Source organism: Styela clava, chromosome 5 (assembly GCF_964204865.1).
Source record: "Styela clava chromosome 5, kaStyClav1.hap1.2, whole genome shotgun sequence".
Lineage (NCBI taxonomy): Eukaryota > Metazoa > Chordata > Ascidiacea > Stolidobranchia > Styelidae > Styela > Styela clava.
Window position 1 is genome coordinate 14,740,095 of NC_135254.1, and position 21,379 is coordinate 14,761,473.

Sequence of the window (21,379 nt, forward strand, 5' to 3'; positions counted from 1 at the left end):
TAACTCCGGAAATTTGGCCCCGGTGTTGAATTCGCTGACACGCTTGACTTGGTGCTGACAGATTATTATTGCTTCGAAAATCATCGTGCGACTTTCTGTGTTCTGACGGCGCTGTCTCGCGTCAAGATTAAGTGAGTGACTTATAAATATTCAAGTTAGTTGTGCACATGAAATATTACACGATATACTTGACTATAGAACTGATAGAATGCAGATTACAAAACAAAATAGAAGAACAATTAATTGAGTGGGAACGCCCTAAGACCGGTACAGCACCCGAAAGCACATTGACAGTAAGATTTTAAATTCACTTTAAAGCTCTCATGAGTATATGTGGTAGAGAGCCGCTATGTGCTACGATTATTCTGCATAAAAAAGAGTAAGTTGTAAATGTTCTTATAGGTACCCAATACAGTAATGATTTGTCAAGGAATGTACATTTCGATAAGAGATATGTATATTTTCGGATCATAAAAAAGTTACAGTGTGAAGATTTATGCTGTGTAATCAAAGCAGTAAGCGAGAATATAAATTGACTGATGGGTGATGCTTTATCTCAAAATTAGCTTACACCATATCAATGAAAATATTTTTGGTGGAGCAACTAAAGCTGTCAGCAAAAAAAAAAGAAATGTGAGCGATACCACCCTGAAATTGTGACGTCTGCAGAAAAACATAAATTAAAAACACATATTTTAACTTCAATTAATTAGTGTTTTATAATGGAGTTCTACTGATCTTGATAATTTTTTCCCAGACTCATTCTGTCATTGTATACGAAGTCACCAGCTGCACATTACAACATAAGAGGCGTTTTACGTTTTGCCATGATAATTCATTTTGCTTGATTTCAGGCTGGTACTAATAACTCACATAAATTGGATACCTATTATTGCTATTATCTAAACATAGCTTCAACATATATATATCTATAATTTTAGATGTGCCAAAAAGTTTTGAATTATTTTGTCGAGTGTTTTTAAATTATTGATTTGTGATCAATAGCAATAACTTTTTTGCTACTGCAAAATCCACCACATTTATTGAATGCATTAATATTTCCCCTGGAACCTTTACATGTTATTAATTCCAATTTGTTTTGCGGGGTATTCACATTTTTGTTTCAAATAATATTTGTCAAAGTGACTGTTATACTTATATATAAACACATACATGCTTAGATGGTAGACAAGGTTCAATTGCTGTTGGCAATTTATTTCAAAATACCCTAACTAAAATAATTTTTGCAGACGTCTCGAAACTCACTTTTGAAGAATGATTTGCTGTAACTAGATGGGGTTTTGGTATGGAAACGCATCTAGGGGGATTTTATGAAGATATGTCTAAAAAAAACGTTTGAAACAGCCATGTAAACTAACAGACCAACATGTTTAACTCAATAGCTTGATAAAAATGTCTGTTAAATATTAAGCACAGGTATAGCACAAAGAATTGTTTTGGGTTTTAATTCATTTGTATTTTTTTTTTTAGATCTATCTCCTATTGAGCATTTAAATACTTGGAGCATGATTATTATTTCTAAAATTACCAACAGTATTTGGGTCATTAATAACAGATGAACCGGGGAAATTTTTCTTTGTAGGTTCTTCCTGCATCTGGTGCTAGGATTTCGGAAATGGGTGAATTTGAAGCAACTGCCAAGTTTTGCAAACTGCAAAATACATTTTTTAAGATATGGAACAGCACTACTGACGTGGCTTCCCGCAAAAACGGAAATCTACTACTACTCTATGAAACATCTGGAGACAAAAGACAGTAGATCAGCAAAAATTCATAAATATTTCACACACTGGAAGTCTACAACAGATGATTAGCTCAAGGATTTTTTAACAAAATTAATGCTATACACTACAGCTACATGCAACACATTCTGTAGTCATATTTAAAAAAAAAAACATTTATTGTTTCTCCAGCGTATGAAGGGCTTCATATACTGGTACCTTCAACATGTGGTATACCATATTAGACCAAACATCTGTCAGCCCCCCCTTTAAGTGTAAGATGAAAGTCTTCTAAATTGGTTTACTATATCATACATATAAATTTTTTCGTGGCTTGAAACACTTTTTAGAGTTAGACCGCGATCAGACCTGCTAGGTGTTTTGGTCTAACTTGTCAATTAAAAGATTTCAGCCCCCCCCCCCCCCCCCCCCCTTCAAAATCTTCAGCTATGCCCGTAGGGCCTCACCCTCAATATTGAATGAATCGCCAAAGGATTTTCAGTTTAAAAGATGCATATTTTGCAGGTCGCGGGGCTGGGGATCCATCGGTGCTCCAGTTGATTGAAAAGCAGCAAAGAAAAAGAAATATGTAGCAACGTCCACGTGATAGAACCTAAATTGCCTTTTTACTCCAACTAAGAACCACTCTCAAAGCCTTAAAAAACATCAATACCACTATTAATATAACTCGATATTCAGTGTTTATTCACATTAGTAATTAAAATAATAATTTGTATTTCTATGGATTCTTGAGAAAAAAACTTTACTCCAGAAATACGTGTACCAAGATAACGGACAACGGAACATAGTATGTGTACCAGGTTAGGCCATACTTTCAGGTACAAATACTACAAAACTCACTTGGTTAGTCCTTGAACTCGTAATAGAATTAAAATAAGGAAAAGGGAATAAAATTTTGGCCTAACCCTAACGTAGTACACATACTACGTTCCGATGTCCTCATTTCTTGGTACGCATACTTCAGGAGTACGAAAACTTGACTGTAATCAGTAAATCACATACATCTTAATCTTCGTTCTAGCTGCTGTGTTTCTTCAATTGTTTTCGTATTCCATGAGTCCTATTGTCCATCTTGTTGTTATTATTTTGGCTGCAGTACTTTGCGTATACATTTGCTCAATTTTTTGAATACTTTCTCAAGTAGTGTTGTTACATCTTGACATTCAGTTACATTGTTTAATAGGTATTCGCTCATGAATGATTTGAAAATATTTTTCTTTTATATCAAGTGTCGGATGTTCAATGATGTGATGATGGAAAAAATTTCAGCTGCTTGCATGTGTTGAGATAGCCTTATAATCATTGACTCTTACAAAAGTTATTAAAAGATTGGTTTGATTGATTTCTTGAGCAGAGCCTTGTGTTTCTGGGTTGCATTATTAACAGAAATTGCTGCTCTACCTATGCATTCCAGATTGTTGTCACATTCACAAAAGCTGCAGTGCGCAAATCACTGGCCCTTCGTTTCGTTTGACGCCGTTGAATTCTTTCTCATATTCATTACGGCAAAATTTTTACGTTTACTCATTTTATCCCTTATGAAGTTCCAAATCTAAGCTAAATTCAAAGTTTAATTTACTGGTATATTCATTTATAAGGTCAAAAATAAGGACACGTCAAAATAAAGATGTTTCTTAGAAATAAGGACAAAAATATTTCCTAAAACAAAGACCTTCAAAATAAGGACAAATTCTAAAAATAAGGACGTTATGGCAGTCCTGATTATAGGTCAAGTGGAGAAAAAACTTCTGTGAAAGCTACTTGAGATGAAGTGAGATCAAAATGCTGTGCTACTAAGCGTTTTTTTTTTTATATAAAGTGCAAAGTATTCATTTTCGTCGCCGCTTTACCTACATCTGACTGACATTTTTTGCAATGCATCGCATTTTTGATGCCTTGCTTTCTTTCGACAAGGAAGTTGTCACATCATCCTGGTCATTTGCAAGACAGACTGTGTCTTCATTTTCACAATTATTTGTTCATTTTTATCAAATTTCTTAGTCTTTCAGCAAATATTTCGATTAGTCATCAATGATCAGGGCTAGTTTTCGAGCTGTGATGCAGAAGCGTCGTCGTCGTTAAGCATCTTGTCTGAACAAAACCAACCGTGACGCCCGCCACTTGGAGGTGCAACATCGCCTTTGTTTGTTTAATATACGGCAAGCGGAGTTAGACATCTAGTAGTAGTATATATTTACGGTTTTTCTCATCTTTATTTAAATGTTCCACTTCGGATAATAACCTTCCCCCACTTCAGGATCAGAGCCAGACATATCAGCAATTTGGTAAACCTCCCCTCTTGGGTGAACTACTCCCACTGAGGTACCCACCTCGACATGCACCGGTTCCTGGCTCACGTTGACCACACAACTTGGGATTCCAACAACCCAGGGCTCCACCACTGAAGGTAACACACAATCCCACTTCTGAAAACCGGTCACAACAGTCCAGCCAGCTTTAACCACCGCACACATGCCGGGACCTTCATCATCACACCAAGGCTCACTCAGCCCACCAAAAATGTTGTTATGTTCCGCCTGAGACACCGTTCCCGAAGTCGCTGAGTTGATAATGGTTCCGTTAAACTCTTCGTCCAAGCTGGATTTTTGTTTCATTTTCCTGATTGTCAGAACCTTCGAAGTTGCCGTCATTGATTTCCTCCAAATCCGTCGCCGTGCTCGCCATTGTCACGGTCTAAGATGTTGCTACCGTGTGTATTGAATCAGAAGACTCAGATTCCGGATTTGTGGTTTATTATGAGGCAACTTCACAGTTAAAACAGCACAAAACAGAGAACACAGGAAAACACGTCCGGCCGCCAGCGAGGCGACCGGAGAAGAGAGCGTGAAACTCTTTTTCTCACAACTCGAGGGTGATTGTAGTCCCACAGCAACCGGACCCGGATGAAGTATACCCGAACCAAGGGTCCTCAAAAAGCATATAAGCAAATACAAAAAGACAAACTAAATTAAAACACACGGATAATAAAATCCGTGACACTAGCACATAATTTCATAAAGGTTCCCACGAGACAATGAAATAGGGTAGATTGCTCTTCTGTAGGCTACCGGTAAGCCCTTGGATTTGTGTTTGACTCACGTACGAATGAAAATGTAGTCCATCAGTAAGTCTCGGATTAACATCTTCTGGATACGATTCCTTTAAAAGTTCTACGCCTCGTACAATTTCTACCTTAGATGCTTTCTGATTAGCAATAAAAGAGGAACATTTCTCCAATGTCACTGTACACATTAGCGCTTCTTCTCAAATTGGCTTCAAGTGCGTCGAGAATAGGGATAAATTAATAAATGAATAGGCTTCAGCCTGCCTAGTCTATTGGGAAAGCTGGCCCTGCATATATATATATTGTTTTCTAGGATTAAAAGGGTAGACTTTTTCAAATTTAGACAGATTCATTTACGCGGCCGTATTTAATGTTTAAACCTATATATAAAACGGTAAATATTTGTGGCAAGAATTATCAACCTAATTAAAAAATTGAACAAATAACACTTTCGTTAAATTTAAACCCTTTTTTTAACCCGGAACTAGCCTATACAATTCAAAAAAATAAAAACGATTTGAAAATGAATAAAGTTCAAAATTTAATTTCGAAGCCTAGTTTTGCTGAAATGACTCCATACAACATTCTTTTCCCTCCGTAATGAACAAACGATTCCCTATTGGCAATTCGAGTACTCGGCAGTAATTCGTATCCATGTATAAAGTGGAATGTTTGTAGTCTAGTGCAGTAGTGTCAAACTTTTTTGTGTCGTCGCCCCCTTACACTACTTTTTACATTATCACTGACTGAACACACCGACAATACAATAAAACATGAAGCCACAAATAAATTTATTGCAAATCAATTAAACAAATGAATTAATCATGGCTCATGGTGTTTTTTTAATAGAATGTATGAGTTTCAACAATATTTTAAAACTAAAATTTCAAATGCCATTTTGGTCAGGTACAATCTCAAATCCTCTCGTATGTCTGATGACTCGCAGCAAACTTTATCTTCGGTAAATTTTGTTCAAAATCGGAAACATTCGCCGCGATCACGACTTTCCAGCGGATAATGATTTTTCAGTTGCGGGAAATATGCAATTCATACGTGCATTAAAAATTAAATTATTAATTCAATTATGTTCAACGGAATGCTTCGGCTTAAGACAAATAAAAAAAAATTACTGAACTCTATAATATACCGCGGCACGGCAATTTGTGCCATGAAAAACAATGCTAATAACCGAATTGCGTAAGTCATTTTTGGCGATTATGATTTTTTATGAAATAGGTATTTATGTAATGCTGTGCACCTGTCTGTTAACTCAGATTTTATTTTAAGAATTCCGAAACCCATAAAAATGGAGATTTAGTATGACATGCACATCTGTGCAATTGTTTCGTCATAATGAATTATCATTGTTAACGCAGGACTAATGTGACGTCACAAAGGCAAAATAACTTCTGCTAAGTATTTTCGAGTTTTTGCATCTCGGATTCTAGCTTAGCGCGTATTAATTTGAATTTATACTACAGTATAGGAAGACGTGCACTTGTGATATTCACTGTCCGAGTCCTTGGTTGGCTTTTATATTGGGTGCATTGCTGTTTTATTCTTTATATTTAATCTTAGTCTTATTTCGGTGGGTGTGCAGAACGTGTTAAGTTGATGAACTATATATTTTTAAACATAAAAAATAAAGTAATTGGAACTGATTAGCTATTTTGGGGATTAGACATTGTAGATACCGAGAATTACATTCGTTTTTGTAATGTTTAGTGTTCAGGACTGGTGCATATAGTAAAGATGCCCCCAAGTCATAGACACATTTCTGCCTAAGTCACAGTGCGCCATTATGACGTCACTTAACTGCGTCATACAAATTAACTTAAATCCGGCGACGATCAAAAAATTGAACCATGGAAAATTATTGACTCTCAATGGAATAACAATAACATTAGGAAGTTTTTTACGTTTTTCTCAAAACTGCTAAAAATGACTTGCGCAATTCGGTTATTAGCGTGACAATATGTAAAATAATATTTTTCAATTTTATTTTATTTTAATCATATTTTAGATATGTTTGACACAATTCTGTTAATTTTCGCGGCGTACTAAGCAACTCGACATTTATGAACTGCTGCTGTAGTGCAATCAGTGATGGGGAGCAACATTTAGTGTCACACTAGTAGCACTACAAGTCTCATACAATGGCGAAACATTACCTTATACGCCGCTGTTTCCCATGACTCATTTCGAAAATATTGTTCTAGCATGCGTGATGAAATTATTTTATTTGTGTTATCATTTTCATTTGTCGATAAAAACACTGGTTACTAAATTGAGTAAAAGATGATATCAGTATTACCAATATTATATATATATATGTGAAATCAACACGACTGTGTCGGCGCGCTTGATCATTGAACCGGACATGAATAACTTATTAGCGTTTGCGTTAAGTAAAATGAAAACTGCAATTAGAACAATGATAGAAATTGCGCGTTTCACTTGCGCAGTCACGATGCGTTTTACAACATCCACCAATTGCGAATATTTGAATAGAGCATACCAGTATAGCGATATTTTACTTTAACCTGTTAGTTAGGGCTTACATATATATATTAGTGATAATACAAAATAGGTAATATTTCACTTGAGTATTAAATACAAGTTATACTATAGTTCAAGATTATCGGTCAGTCGAAGCCCACACTGCAATCTAAACCGATTTCGTGAATCTGGAGCCATATGCACACATCTATTCCTGCCAATAGCCACAAGCTACAATTTCTATAAATTTGTGTAACGAATGAATTAAAATTCATCAATTCCGACAAATAAATAAAACGAATAATTTATAGTTTGAGGTAATTCAAACAAACAGCAACGATATTTAACTGATTGTTCAAAAGCAACGTATTTCCAGTATCTTTCTTGTATCTCTCAACAGTAACAAGTTTCGTTGGTTACCAAGCCGTTGTCTCGCAGACTAACCTTTCACCTAGAAATCGAGGTATATTTGTGGTTCATTTATAAGTTTGCTTAACCAGACGTTTCTCGTTCGACGTTTGCAAATATTAGAGTTCCAAGGCTAGACTCTGCAAACTTGCAAACACAACATAGTACAGTGCAACGTACCATCCTTCTTTCAATTGAAAAGCCACAACTCTGTTACCTAAGGCTGCAGTCCAATTTACTTTGCAGCTATATAAGGCTTATTTCATTTATTCATTTTTTTTTTGTTGTAAACAGATTTTTTGCACTTTTATAATGTGTTAAAAAATATGCAAGAAATAAACCGACCTGTTCTTTTGAGTTAACGCGCGTCCACCTGTTAACTAAAGTTAGTTAAATTAACCTAATAAGCTAAAGAAAAGCATGCCTTTGCGGATAAAATTTACTTACGCAACATGTGTAGAAGAACGGTATGTATATCGTATGTGGCAAGTGGAAAAGTACTAGGTACAATTTCATCTATTCGACGCACGCTGTGCGATGCGAGAGATAAAAAGACATCCATGTGAATTCCGGTGCCGAGCATATATACAGGCCCTGACTGAAAGAACGACGCAGTAAGTCAACGGTGCTCTGCTCGTGCGTGATAGTTTTATCCTAGATGGATTCATTACCTAAAAAAATTGCTATAATTGGTGCTGGATGTAGTGGTTTAGCAGCCATCAAATGTTGCCTGGATGAAGGACTAGAACCTGCCTGTTTCGACAAAGATCACGAAATTGGAGGTAAAAATTGAAATTAAAGGCAAGGTTTTACTGAAACAGTTTGTACCATAAAAAGTAAGCATTTTTAAAATGTTTTCGATTTTTTAGTGTATCCAGTGAGGGGTAAGTATTTTTAATAAATAAATAAGGTTTTGAAAGAACAAATGTATTAGGTAGGCCCGAGGATCGCAGGAAAAACAGTATATATTCGTTAACCGGGTAAAATCAACTGGTTAACCACAGCGTGACGTAATAAGTTAAAATTTTACCTTGTTAGGTCACAATGTTTCCAAAGCAATTTCGAGTGATTTTATCCTGGCATCACTCGAAATTATTCACGGAGCGAGTTAGTTCTATGATCGCTCTACTGCAAGGATAGGCAGCGTGTTTCGGGCATATCGAAGTATTTTATTAAAACCCAATTCCGTGAATAATAGTCATTTTTGATGGATGTCGATATGCTAATATATTCTTGTGACTTATTGAATGGTTGCTTTTGCAATGGAATCATAAACAATTTTTTTCAAAACCAGCAATACTAGTACTTCAGTTATTTATTGATATTTACCAATACAGTCAGTGATATATTTTTGAATTAGCCGCCACGGGAGATAAATTTGCGGTGAACTAATCATTTTTGAAGAAATTTTACAGTATGAAGGTGATTTGTACAGTTAATGATCAAAATAAATCGTAACCGTTAACAAACTAAAATCGGTTTTATATTCCCAATCCTAGTACTTGAATATTTAACCGCACAACTGAAAATTGTTTGTTTTTCTTTACTATGAATTTGTCAGCAAGTATATCTTCAATTTACTAAAATGATTACTTATCACTTCTGTCGTTAGATATGTCTATAATTTTAGATTTTTGCAAAACGTATTCGAAGAAAATAATACCTGGTTAAATAAAACACTTGTGTATTTTACAAAGGCATTTTTTGTTGTTTAGAATATAGTAATGTGAATGTACATAATTTGGTACTCCCGTAGTGTGTGTATCAGGTTAGGTTAGGCCATAATTTTATTCCGATTTTCCTTATTTTAGTTCTATTACGAGTTCGGGGAATGTCTGTGTTAGCCAAACGAATATACCCCGTGCCCATAGGTTTCAGTTGAACAAAGTTAGTTACCTTCATATTGGTACACTCGTCATTTTATAGTTTTAGGTCAAGCCACACCACAAGCAATTTATTCTGTGACTTTAAATAAAAATGCTGAATGTTTAATCGCTGCATAAAAGAAACAAGTATACGGAAAAGTTGAATGAAAAACTAGATAACTACCAAACCAAACCTGCGCTCAGTGAGTGACCTCGAGCTTTTCAAAATCAAATCACCAGACCGTATAGGTTCCGCTTGTTACCTCATAATAGTATATTATCAAGCGTTCTTTGTGTTTTTCTATTTTTAGGTCTATGGCGATATGAAGAGGGCGAAAGAGACGCAGCAACGGTTTACCATACTACCGTCATCAACAGCAGCAAAGAAACCCTTGCATTCTCCGACTTTCCCATTCCAAGAGAATATCCAAATTTTATGCATCACACAAAAGTGATGGAATATTTCAATCTTTACGCTGAAAAGTACGATAAAGTATCTATTTTAATTTCTCTCAGATAGGATGCAATCTGTTTGAAATGTTCTTCTTCCTATTTTCAAGTGAAAGTGCAACCTAAATTCTAGCATTTATGCAATACTTAGATGTATTATCATGTGTTTATTCGTGCCATTGCCGTTTTGAAATGAAAGAATGATTTTGTAACATTTAATGGCGAGTACCTTTTTTTTTCGATTTTATATAACTTCTAGTATGAGCAGATAGTATTTATTTATTATTTTTATTTATTCTGTTTTATAATATTATGGGATATTTAGGGCATTATTTGCCCCATAAACGTATCACGTATATCTTGTTGGACACGTACCGTGTTGCCCCAAAAATAAGACCTAGCCTGAATTTTAAGGATGATTTTAATATAAGCCCTCCATTTAAAATAAGACCTAGTCAATAGCGCGAATTTTTTTCACCTATACAATAGCAAGAAATCTCTCCTACACGTTTTAAGTTATTAATCTAAAACGTGTGAGAGAGAGAAAAACGTATCATTTAAGTAAATGGGTATCGGTTTTAATATTTTTCATATTAAAAAATCTCGTAATTCTCTACTTTGTAATTTTGTTTTCGATAAATGAGAATAAAAGACATCCCCGAAAATGGTCCCTAGTGTTATTTTTCGAAAGAAAAAATTGAAATAAAACACTGTCTTATTCTCGGGGAAACACGGTAGTGGACCTATAAATCGTTTTGTTATTATGTTTGTGTTTTAATTGTTCATGGGATCTTATATTTCATCTCAAATTTTGGTCTATTATTCTTTACTCATGGGAATACTGTTTGTGCCCTTTTTCAAGTGGTTGCGCGATTGAATATTAGGCCTACAGCTACAGTTCCGGTACTGGTAAGCAGGGGCGCATCCAGGGGGGGTCGAAACCACAATATCAGATATTGAGATTTTCTAACGGCGATAACGAGTTCGCACGATTGCAAAAATACGTATCAAAATTAAATACATCAGGCAGTTTATTTCATATTTTTATGTCCACAGATTGCCGTGGTGTTATAGGGTAGACATGTCTTCATTTCGACGTCAGAAAACGCAACCGCGAGTTACGTTGGACACAATTAAATTAATTTAAAAGGACATTTTAGAATCTCGTAGTTGTCATGGATTGAATATTTTAAGCTACAGAAAAATAACTATACGCTGAAAAGACTCCCCTTTTAACGAGCACGTAATCGCGGTGACTGTTACAAACGGGAATGGAAAGTTACGATTTTGAACCCCCCACCGGCCCGTCCCCTTTCCTGGCTGCGCGCCTGCTGGTAAGTTACCGTAACGCATATGATATTCGGGGCATTGATGATAAAATATTTTGTTTTCTCTAAGTGTCCATATATTTAAGCATCGATCTCTTGTTAATAGTTCAGTTATATTTCTTAAAATTCGTTTAATATGATCATTTGATTGGAATAAAAATCTTTTTTTTCATGCTTTGAAACTCAACGGGCTTTAGAGTGGTTTATATTTTAGATTTTACCTCCGAAAATATATCAGCTTGAATACAGAAGTGGTCAACTGCTGTCCAACCGCGGATTTCAAGGAAACTGGAAAATGGTATAATAGCAAAAAGTTGTTTTTTACCTAATTTTTACGAAAAAAATTGATCTAAATCACTTGTGCCATAATTATTCTCTTTGTGAATTGAAAGATCAGACCTTTCGAATGTAATTTGTCGTCAGTATTTGTGAAGGGTTATTATTCCCTTTGTAAATTGAGAGCTCAGATCGTTTGACAGTGGTTTGTCGTCAGTATTTATGAAGGGTTAAAGGTTATTACCACGAATAGTTTGGTCAACTTTAATTGATCCTCTACCCTGTACGCTTTCAGCACCACGAACCACGTACATTTCAACATAAACCTTTTATTATGATAACTCTTCCCAAACCTTTATCCCATTGTATTTATTCGATTGTATAAATATGTTGTATAAAGGAAATACAACACGGGCGGGCACGAGCTGACTTATTAAACCATAACTCTGCTTTGTATTCCCAAAAAGTGTCTCTGATGTATTGGACAAGATTATTTCAAAATTGTATCTTTTTAACCATTTTATGTATATCACGTTTATAAATTTTCAAATAAATATTGAAAAAGATCAACAACATGACTTTGAGTATTTAGTATAGTTGTTCGTCGTATTTCGATCATAGCAACGCCCGTATAGTTCTGTAAGCTAAGTGCCAGTTGGCGTTTTTCGTTTCGGCGTGGATCAATAAGATTGAATGAGAAATTAGGGGGAAAAAATTTTGCAAAAAATAATTTGGAGGTTAAACTCATTCGCTGGCTTTACTTGTATTCACCTGGTGAAAATTGAAATAAAACTTCAACCATTAAATGAATTTATTATTTTATGAATTAAAGGCAGCTGATTCTGAAAAAAGTTCTTGATGGAGGCACGGAGACCAGAATCTTTGATGGCGTCATGGTATGTGTTGGACACCACGCTGTGCCTTATTATCCATTGCAAGATTTCCCAGGTGTGTATAATAAAACTTGATCCTGTAATATATGTGAACTATTTTTATATAACTAATACTACATAATTGAACTGACTTCCGAGTTCTCTGGTAGAACTTATTTCTGTTGTTGTTTTTCTATTAAAAAAATTTGCTCAAAGCAAAGTCGCGTGCACTTACTCAATATCAAAGGAGACTCATCTATGAGGAAATTTATGAGCAACGATGATTAAATCTGTGAGTTTCACGTAATCGAAGGCTCTAGAAAACTTTTTTTGTTGTTTAGTACACACTGCCGGTAAATTAATAACAGCTTTTGATAGTCTATAAAATTGTAAAGAAAAATTTAATGTACATTATTTTCCGCTACCGCCATTGATCACCAATAGCAAAAGTATTGACTTTTAATGAAATACGACTAAAAGAGTTCTTTATTTTGTGTAGGTGTGGAAAAATTTCAGGGTAAAAAGATGCATAGTCGCTCATATCGCACTTCCACCCCATTTGAAGGAAAACGTGTAACTGTCGTGGGGATGGGAAACTCTGGTTGCGATATGGCTGTAGAATTGAGTAGAAATGCAAAACAAGTAAAATTAATATTTTCTCAAAAGCTTTTCAATGGTTTAGTTTTAACATTTTTCACACAGCATGGTTTATTAAACTAATAGGCTTACATCTATATTTTGTGTTTTCATCAGTAGAGTTTCAAAGGAATAAGAAATAACTTTAGAACTTTTAATATACTGTATATATATATATCAATTTACTGTAAGAGAGTGGTGAGGTATATGAAGCCGATGTTTGAAAAAATTGCTTCATCGGCGTTTCAACGGGACTCTTTGCTTATATATATATTAAAGCCCTAATCCGACAAAATTTAAATAAAAGTATAGTTATCCAAACCCGAGTAAATATTTTTTGCAGTCATATAATGATTTAAATATTACCCAATTTATAGAATCTATCAATCTTGACAGTTAATGTATATCGTAACTAAAAATCTTTGGGTTTGCTGTTTTCGATAAATACAGTTTGAGCTCAATCCAAAGAGCCTAGCCAGGCTCACAACACTTCCAAATTTCATAATTGATAAATTGGTTGGAGCTCGATCTGACCAGCCTAACTGGGCTTAAAACACTTCCAGACTTTTTAAATGAAAAATTGTCGTATTTCTTACGTACAAGTCTAATAACAGGCCAAATGCTCGTTCAAAATGTTGCTTTTTTTAATACAGCGTATCAATATCTTCCGATGCTCTTGGTTTAATTTGCATTGGCTTACTGTATTTTTACCTTGGAACGTGACCGAGTTATAATTAACACGATTTGTATCGTAGATATAGTTTCTAATGACAAATAGAATGTTGTAAAAAGTTTATGTAATGTTTCTATAGTTTGCCCCGCGGTAGTTAATGTCGAAATTTTTTAAAAGTGCTTATTGTGGCAATTCAACAAAAACACGGTTTGTCTATAATAAGAAAAAAAATCATTTGATTTTCACGTGAATGAGATGTGGGCTTGGGCTACTTTGTTTTAATAGTGTCGTTGTTAGAAAAGTCATGTGAAATTGAAAGAAATACCAAGTAATTGCTTTCTAATTAGATTTCACAAACCTACATAAGTACTTTATATAGAATCTCGAATAATTTTTTTAATATGCTTTACCCAAAGATCCAAAACAACACATGAAATGTTACGAAAACTACTATATTTTTATAATCGTATTCTCTGAAAATATAGTTATATATTTAATAGTTATGCATTTTAACGAAAGGTGTTGCTATCATATCTCCAAGTCGGTTATTTGAAAGTTTCCCGGCATAACTAATATATTGCGGTATTAGTTCATAAAAGTTGCCACTCTCACAATGAATGAAGCCTTGTGTTTTCCTTGTGTTCTCAACGAAGATGAACTCAATTAATAATGTATATATATAGGTTAAAAAGTTGATGGATTTTAAACAGTAGTTAGAAAAATTAGATTTAACAAGGGTAGAATAGTATGTTTGTCAGTGCACGAAAACGTTACATTGGACAGTAAAATACCCTATAGAATGTTGATGCAGCCGGAATACCGGAATCCGAGTAAATAACTTAGCCATTGGGTAATATAAGAGGCTACAATAAACTACCGCTGAACTATCTCAAATGCAGTGTGAAGAAAGTACATTGACCAGCCCTGTTTTGCATGCCGTCAACACATTTAAGTGAAAAAATGGCGAGTTCTGCAATGCTCATTTTAAATATATATATATATATATATAAACGGCTAATTATTTGTATTCATTCTATGACTTCATTCGTGCATTTTTTGAGCAAAATATTCTGAAATCAAGTGTTTTCACAATAATCAATCCATGCATCCGAAAAAAATAATTGGCTAACTAACCCCATACGCGACACAGACTGGTAACAGGACGAGAGGCCGTGGTTCGCAATATGATCAAGCCGTCTTAGAGACTTTCCTCTCTCCCGGGATAAATATGTAAATCCTGTCCTAATCTAGCACTATCTTTATTATTCTGCTATAGGTTTACTTGAGCACAAGACGGGGAACATGGCTTTTTAGTCGAATCATGGACAAAGGGGTCCCCTTCGATTTCCTACTCATAACAAGGTATGTTTTGGACTGGACCAATTGCTTTTCAGTGATTAGTATTTTATTGTTCGCTATCAAGCTGTTACTTTCATTTATTTTCAAACTTTCTGTAGGCTTTAGGTTATTCGTTTTTTATTTCAAAATTCAGTATGGTGATCTCTTCCAAATTAATGAAAATTATTTGTAGCGCTACTGCGACCGTTTCCTTTACCGTATCATACAGTAGACGAGGTAAGGTACTGTTAAAGATAAGGTAGACTACTGCTTCTCTTTGATCTCCGTGTTCGTATATTTGAGCATCGATCTCCTATTCACCAGTGTTTTTAAAGAATTTACAATAATATTGTTCTTCAAACGGCTGTGGTTGGATCAACGGTATAAGTCGTCTCCTCCTATGTTACCATCAGCATGCTTGTTTTATAACGCTGATTAAGAACATCACAAATTCTATTTCAAGGTTCACTTCTTGGTTGATGTTAAATCTGCCATCCCTTATGAATCCTTTATTTGAATCGATTCTGAACACCAGATTTGATCACGAGAAGTATGGAGTTAAGCCGAAACATCGAGTTCTTTCCCAGGTGCGTAATATTATGTTTCCGTATTTACCATTATTTTAAAATGAGCACCAATGTCCCAAACAAGCGTCTTGGAATCCCAATTGGTTTCGGTTAAACGGCTTCGTTGCATTGGAGGAATCGCTGTGATGATTTTCACAACAGCACTGGGAATACCATGGTACAATTTGGTTATTTAAGTGGCATATTTCAAACATATATTATGCCGGTTTACGGAAGACTTTGATTTGGATTCCTCGCATGTAGATCAGAGGCAAACATTTTGACGACGTTTTGAAGATAGACGATTGAATGCATGATTGTTTAGCATCTGTCACCTATTTTACTCCCCTACTAAAGTGAGCAATAATAATCCTCGTAAGTATTAAATGTGAAAAATTTATATACATTTGACAAATTATTTCAGCATCCGACTATTAGCGACGAGTTACCTCATCGCATTGTTAACGGCACCGTCATTCTGAAACCGAACGTGACAGAATTTACAGAAAATGAAGTCATATTCAAAGACGGAGCCAGAGAAAAAATGGATGCAATAATTTTTGCCACTGGTTTTTCTTTCGAGTTTCCGTTCTTGGACAGGAACATAATTGACGTAAGTTACGTATCGGACAAAGACTACTAGTATATTTGTTATTGTCTGCACAGGCCAGCTGCCTTTCCTATACTGTATGTTGTAGAAATCTGTGTTTTGACGTAGACGTGGTTGAATTTGGGAAAATATTTTTTTTTATGATTGTTTGTGTGAGTATATCGTCACGCTAATAACCGAATTGCGTAAGTCATTTTCGGCGATTTTGAGTTTTTTTTTTATAAAATAGGTATTTATGTAATGCTGCGCACCTAACTCAGATTTTATTTTAGAATTCCGAAACCCATAAAAATGGAGATTTAGTATGACATGCACAATTGTGCAACTGTTTCGTCATAATGAATTATCGTTGTTACCGCAGGACTATTGTGACGTCACAAAAGCAAAATAACCTCTGCGAAGTATTTTCGAGTTTTTGCATCTCGGATTCTAGCTTAGCGCGTATTAATTTGAATTTATACTACAGTATAGGAAGGCGTGCACTTGTGGTATTCACTGTCCGAGTCCACCTTGGTTGGCTTTTATATTGGGTGCATTGCTGTTTTATTCTTTATATTTAATCTTAGTCTTATTTCGGTGGGTGTGCAGAACGTGTTATATTGATGAAATATATATTTTTAAACATAAAAAATAATGTGATTGAAACTGTTTAGCGATTTTGGGGATTAGACATTGTAAATACTGAAAATTACTTTCGTTTTTGGAATGTTTAGTTTTCAGGACTGGTGCATATAGTAAAGTTGCAAAATTGCGTATGTCCCCAAGTCATAGACACATTTCTGCCTAAGTCACTGTGCGCCATTATGACGTCATTTAACTGCGTCATACAAATTAACTTAAATCCGGCTACGATCAGAAAATTGAACCATGGCAAATTATTGACTCTCAATGGCATAACAATATCATTAGGAAGTTTGTTCCATTATTCTCAAAACTGCTAAAAATGACTTACGCAATTCGGTCATTAGCGTGGTGATATAATACCATAACGATAAGATAGTTTTTTTCAATGTTTCATTGGATTTCAGTTGTTAACCATTTAACAAGATTGAATAGAATAAGCTATTATATCAAATTATGTTAAATAAAAAAGCTACAATTATCTTTTATTGTCTCTAAATCCGTCTATATAAATTGTAATCAACATTGGTTATAAGTCATCGATGATGCCGTGACGATCCTACGGGTCGAAACCTATTCTATGCTAAATAATGGCGTGTCAATATACTTTTATAAATAATAAAAACATGATCGGTTACTCACAGACAACCAGTAATCAATCAGGACTCTATCGGCTGGTGTGGCCTATGAACTTGGAACAGAACACTCTAGCCGTCATCGGTCTTGTTCAACCGCTCACTGTAATTGGTCCATGCTCAGAAATTCAATCAAGATGGGCAGCAAAGGTTTTTAAAGGTATTTTGATGTCTATTCTGCGCACTGTTTTATATTTCACGACGTTGTTACTTAACCAATACTTGGCCCGAAAATAGAATATAGCTCTTACAAAAAAAATGGTTGATTAGATTAGCGTATGCCTAACTACTGCATCTTCCCTGCTGCCTTTGTGCAAGTGCAGAAGTTTCCAATGTTTTTTGATAAACCCTTTTTTATTTCTATTTTGGACATTTTTATTTCTTCCTCGATAGATTAGTATTGTGGCTTTTGCACAATTTGATTAGTTTATGATATATCGATGAATACATATTACAATATTACCAAATAATTTTTGGTGAAATTAGACAAAATACAAAATTTATCCCCAAGAAAATCCAGATTGGGAAAGAGATTCCAACCTGGTTGCGGAACGTTTTGCTAGTGGGTCTGTATACACAAGCCATAAGGATACTATGTCAGCTATATAGAGTTGTTGTAATGTTTTGACCTAGGTCAGACTTATTCGAACAGCAGCTCACAGCAGTAACAGGAAAGTAACATCTTTGAGTTTGAAGTTATGAAACATTAATTTAAATAGAATTTCAATTTCACACCATAAATACGAATTAGAATAATTTCTCGCAAAGGAGTATATAATAATTGGCTTAAAAAAAATTTTCATGAAATGGCTGAAATAAAGTTCCGGATCTAACTAAAGTTATCATGTATAAATTCAGGTGGCTTGAAACTGCCTTCAAATGAATTGATGAAAGTGGATTATGACGAAATGATGACTGAGATGAAAAAAAGATACCTTTGCAGTCATCGATATACTATTGAGGTACGAAAAATAATGGAGGAAAATATGAATTTATTTAACATGCACGTTCTGCAAGTACTGAAAAGTAATAGCCTGGGAATGGCTATCGTTGAATCCACCGGGGAAAAAACACTATAACGAGGGATGTGGAGTGGAGAATATTTTTTTACATACATACAAATTATTATTTATTTACACTTACAGGTAGATGGAGTTACTTACATGGACAGAATTGCAGAGGAATTATCATGCAAGCCGAACCTGTTCAAACTTTTCATCACGGATCCATTACTTGCGTGGGAGGTATGAATTCTACAAGTTTGGTCCAAGAACTTGTTTAAACTGAACCATCTATAACAAGATTTCAGTTCGTTATTGGACACCAAGTGTACATATTGATCGTTTTGTTATTATGTTCTTGTTTATCATCCCGATAGTATTCCTTTCCTTCTTCTTGTTGTGAAAATGTCTCTTTTCTATTAATTACTGAACCAATTGCTTTGAAATTTTAGGTGATCAAAGATTGTTGTTGTCGCTAAAAGACTATTACTTTCATTTATTTCAAACTCTGGTAGTAAACACTTTAATATATTGCGCGGACGAATATAATCTATTCTCTGTACAACGTTTGTTGTATTTCCTGATATGTACATATATATACGCAATATGTGTATATTAATTTCTTACAGAATATTTGATAGAACTGGAATTTTTGAAGTGGTATTATATATTTTTAGGTATTGTTCGGACCATTCACCTGCGTGCAGTACCGGCTGACAGGGCCTGGTAAATGGGAAGGTGCTCGAAAAATTATTATGGCACATTGGGGCCGCATGTGGTTCCCGTTGTCGGGAAAAGAAGAAAAACAACGTCAGTCTTTCTGGATGAATATGCTTATCATAGCGTTCGCTTTTTGCGCTATTGCTTGGATTATATAAATCATTGTTGATTAGGTAGAAAGCATGCATGGCGTTGCTAAGTTTATAATACTGGAAGCTCTATAGTAGGTAATAATATATAGGCATATTAGATAATTAGAATTTTGACGAAAGTGGATATTGTAGTGGAGAAATTGAATTAGAAAAAGTTTTAACAGAACTTTTTGTGATTTTTTTCAAAAAGAAAAGAGGATTATTTGATGGGAATTTGCTGCAGTGATTACATTATCTAAAATGAGTTATCATTTAATACAAAGTAATTTAAACTGTGGCCCGCCGACACATTTCGTGCGGCCCGCCGACACATTTCATGCGGCCCGCAGAACAATTTTGGCGTACACTACTGAACCATTGGCAGATATTTGTATTTATTAGCAGAACAATTTCAAATAATATTAAACTATTCCAATTGAGGATAGCCCTATTCCTAATCCCGATGTCGGGATTGGTGTTTGTTAAAATCAAGGAATTTCATTGTTGTACATATAAACGTCAAAACGGTGCTATATGGCAGTGGTTCTCAATCAGTAGTAGAAGATTTTCGAGTGGTACGCGAGCAGCTTTGAAATATTGCAACAATCAACTTTTGAGTTGGTTAAGATATGACGACAACGCTTTATCCTCCATACCGTATGCATTCCATGAACGGGTTTATAGCGCTGCCAGTTCTTGTCTTGAGATCGCCCTCGACCGCTACTTCCCACCTAAAAAAAAACGATGATTAAACCCTTTTAGCTCTGGCGGCAGACGACGCAAATGCTCTCGCGATTTTGCACGCAATTATCACGTTATTACTACATAAAATAATACGTTGAAACTTTGCACGAAAGTCTAAGATGGATGTAGTGCCATATTAAATGCTACCATAGCGCGTGTCTTTTGCCATTGGTCCCCACCCCAGAAGGGAGTTCTGTCGGTGGTACGCGACCAGAGTAAAAACACAAAAGTGGTACGCAATCAGTGAAAGGTTGAAAACCATTGCTATATTGGAATGCCGTCCTGTAAGTGGTGAAAGAAGAATGAATTCTCTTGTGCAGACTGAACCAAGCCCATGAGATAAGCTTGCGTCAAGTAACTCCTCATTTGAAGAGACGTTTAGTGCCCTCATCTTGTCAAAACACTCCTCTGTTCTCAAACGCTGGTCATGTGACAGCAGTGACAAACCGCTGAGCTGACTCAGCGCCACGCGATCCATTTTCGTTTTTTATCTGGGTCTAAGGTCCCAACTTGGACGGACTTAGTTGTTTTTTGACGGTAGCACTAGGCCTGCTCACGCTCATTTTTTCAAATATAACAATTCATCATACAATGAGTTTAGAAAAAGGTGACCGAAGTAAACTGAAAGGAATCGCATTTCCTTACCCACAACAACGTTAAACCACAGTGTCTGGTGTGTGTTTCAAGTAATATCCGTCACGAAAGAATATAATTTTAAGCGACATTACAAAACCAAACACGAAAAAAGATACCGATAAATACCACGATATTTCTCGTCTATCTTGTCTTCTGTAGGAGTAATGTTAGGTGTGTATATTTTTATGTTGCCATAGCTGCATAGCACATGACAGAAGTATGTATATCTGATCCAAACCCTAACTAGATAATTCCTAATTTTATATGAGCGGGGGCGGGGGCTTTGTACAAAATCTTCCAAATTTTAGGCCCCTTGTACGCACTAAAGAAGTTACTGAACTAATTTAACTTTCAACTAATCGAGACATGTGATAAAGATCAGACTATAGAGCAGGGGTGGGCACACCGCGGCTCGCCAGACTTTTTGTGCGGCTCTTCTCGCTAACATAATTTGTTATCCAAATTTTAACTAAAAGAAAACCTTTAATGTAAACTCTTTTAATTTATTAAAAGTCGTAAAGAAGTTTTCGTCAATAATTAGGA

General features: G+C 35.2%; 1 protein-coding gene and 1 long non-coding RNA gene across 2 annotated transcripts; both read left to right on the forward strand.

The window, feature by feature from the left end:
- Nucleotides 1-301: 301 nt before the first annotated feature.
- On the forward strand, nucleotides 302-3,113 carry LOC144422920 (uncharacterized). Its single transcript, XR_013475447.1, has 2 exons — nucleotides 302-1,437; nucleotides 1,604-3,113. It is a non-coding gene; the product is annotated as an uncharacterized LOC144422920 (long non-coding RNA).
- Nucleotides 3,114-8,164: 5,051 nt separating this feature from the next.
- LOC120345149 (flavin-containing monooxygenase 5-like) lies at nucleotides 8,165-19,703 on the forward strand. Its single transcript, XM_039414568.2, has 12 exons — nucleotides 8,165-8,516; nucleotides 9,911-10,082; nucleotides 11,592-11,675; nucleotides 12,486-12,601; nucleotides 13,025-13,167; nucleotides 15,111-15,196; nucleotides 15,636-15,759; nucleotides 16,163-16,351; nucleotides 17,614-17,764; nucleotides 18,463-18,566; nucleotides 18,750-18,848; nucleotides 19,283-19,703. Exons 1-12 carry the CDS (start codon nucleotides 8,393-8,395, stop codon nucleotides 19,481-19,483), a joined length of 1,593 nt encoding a protein of 530 aa, XP_039270502.2. The 5' UTR covers nucleotides 8,165-8,392; the 3' UTR covers nucleotides 19,484-19,703.
- Nucleotides 19,704-21,379: the final 1,676 nt, after the last annotated feature.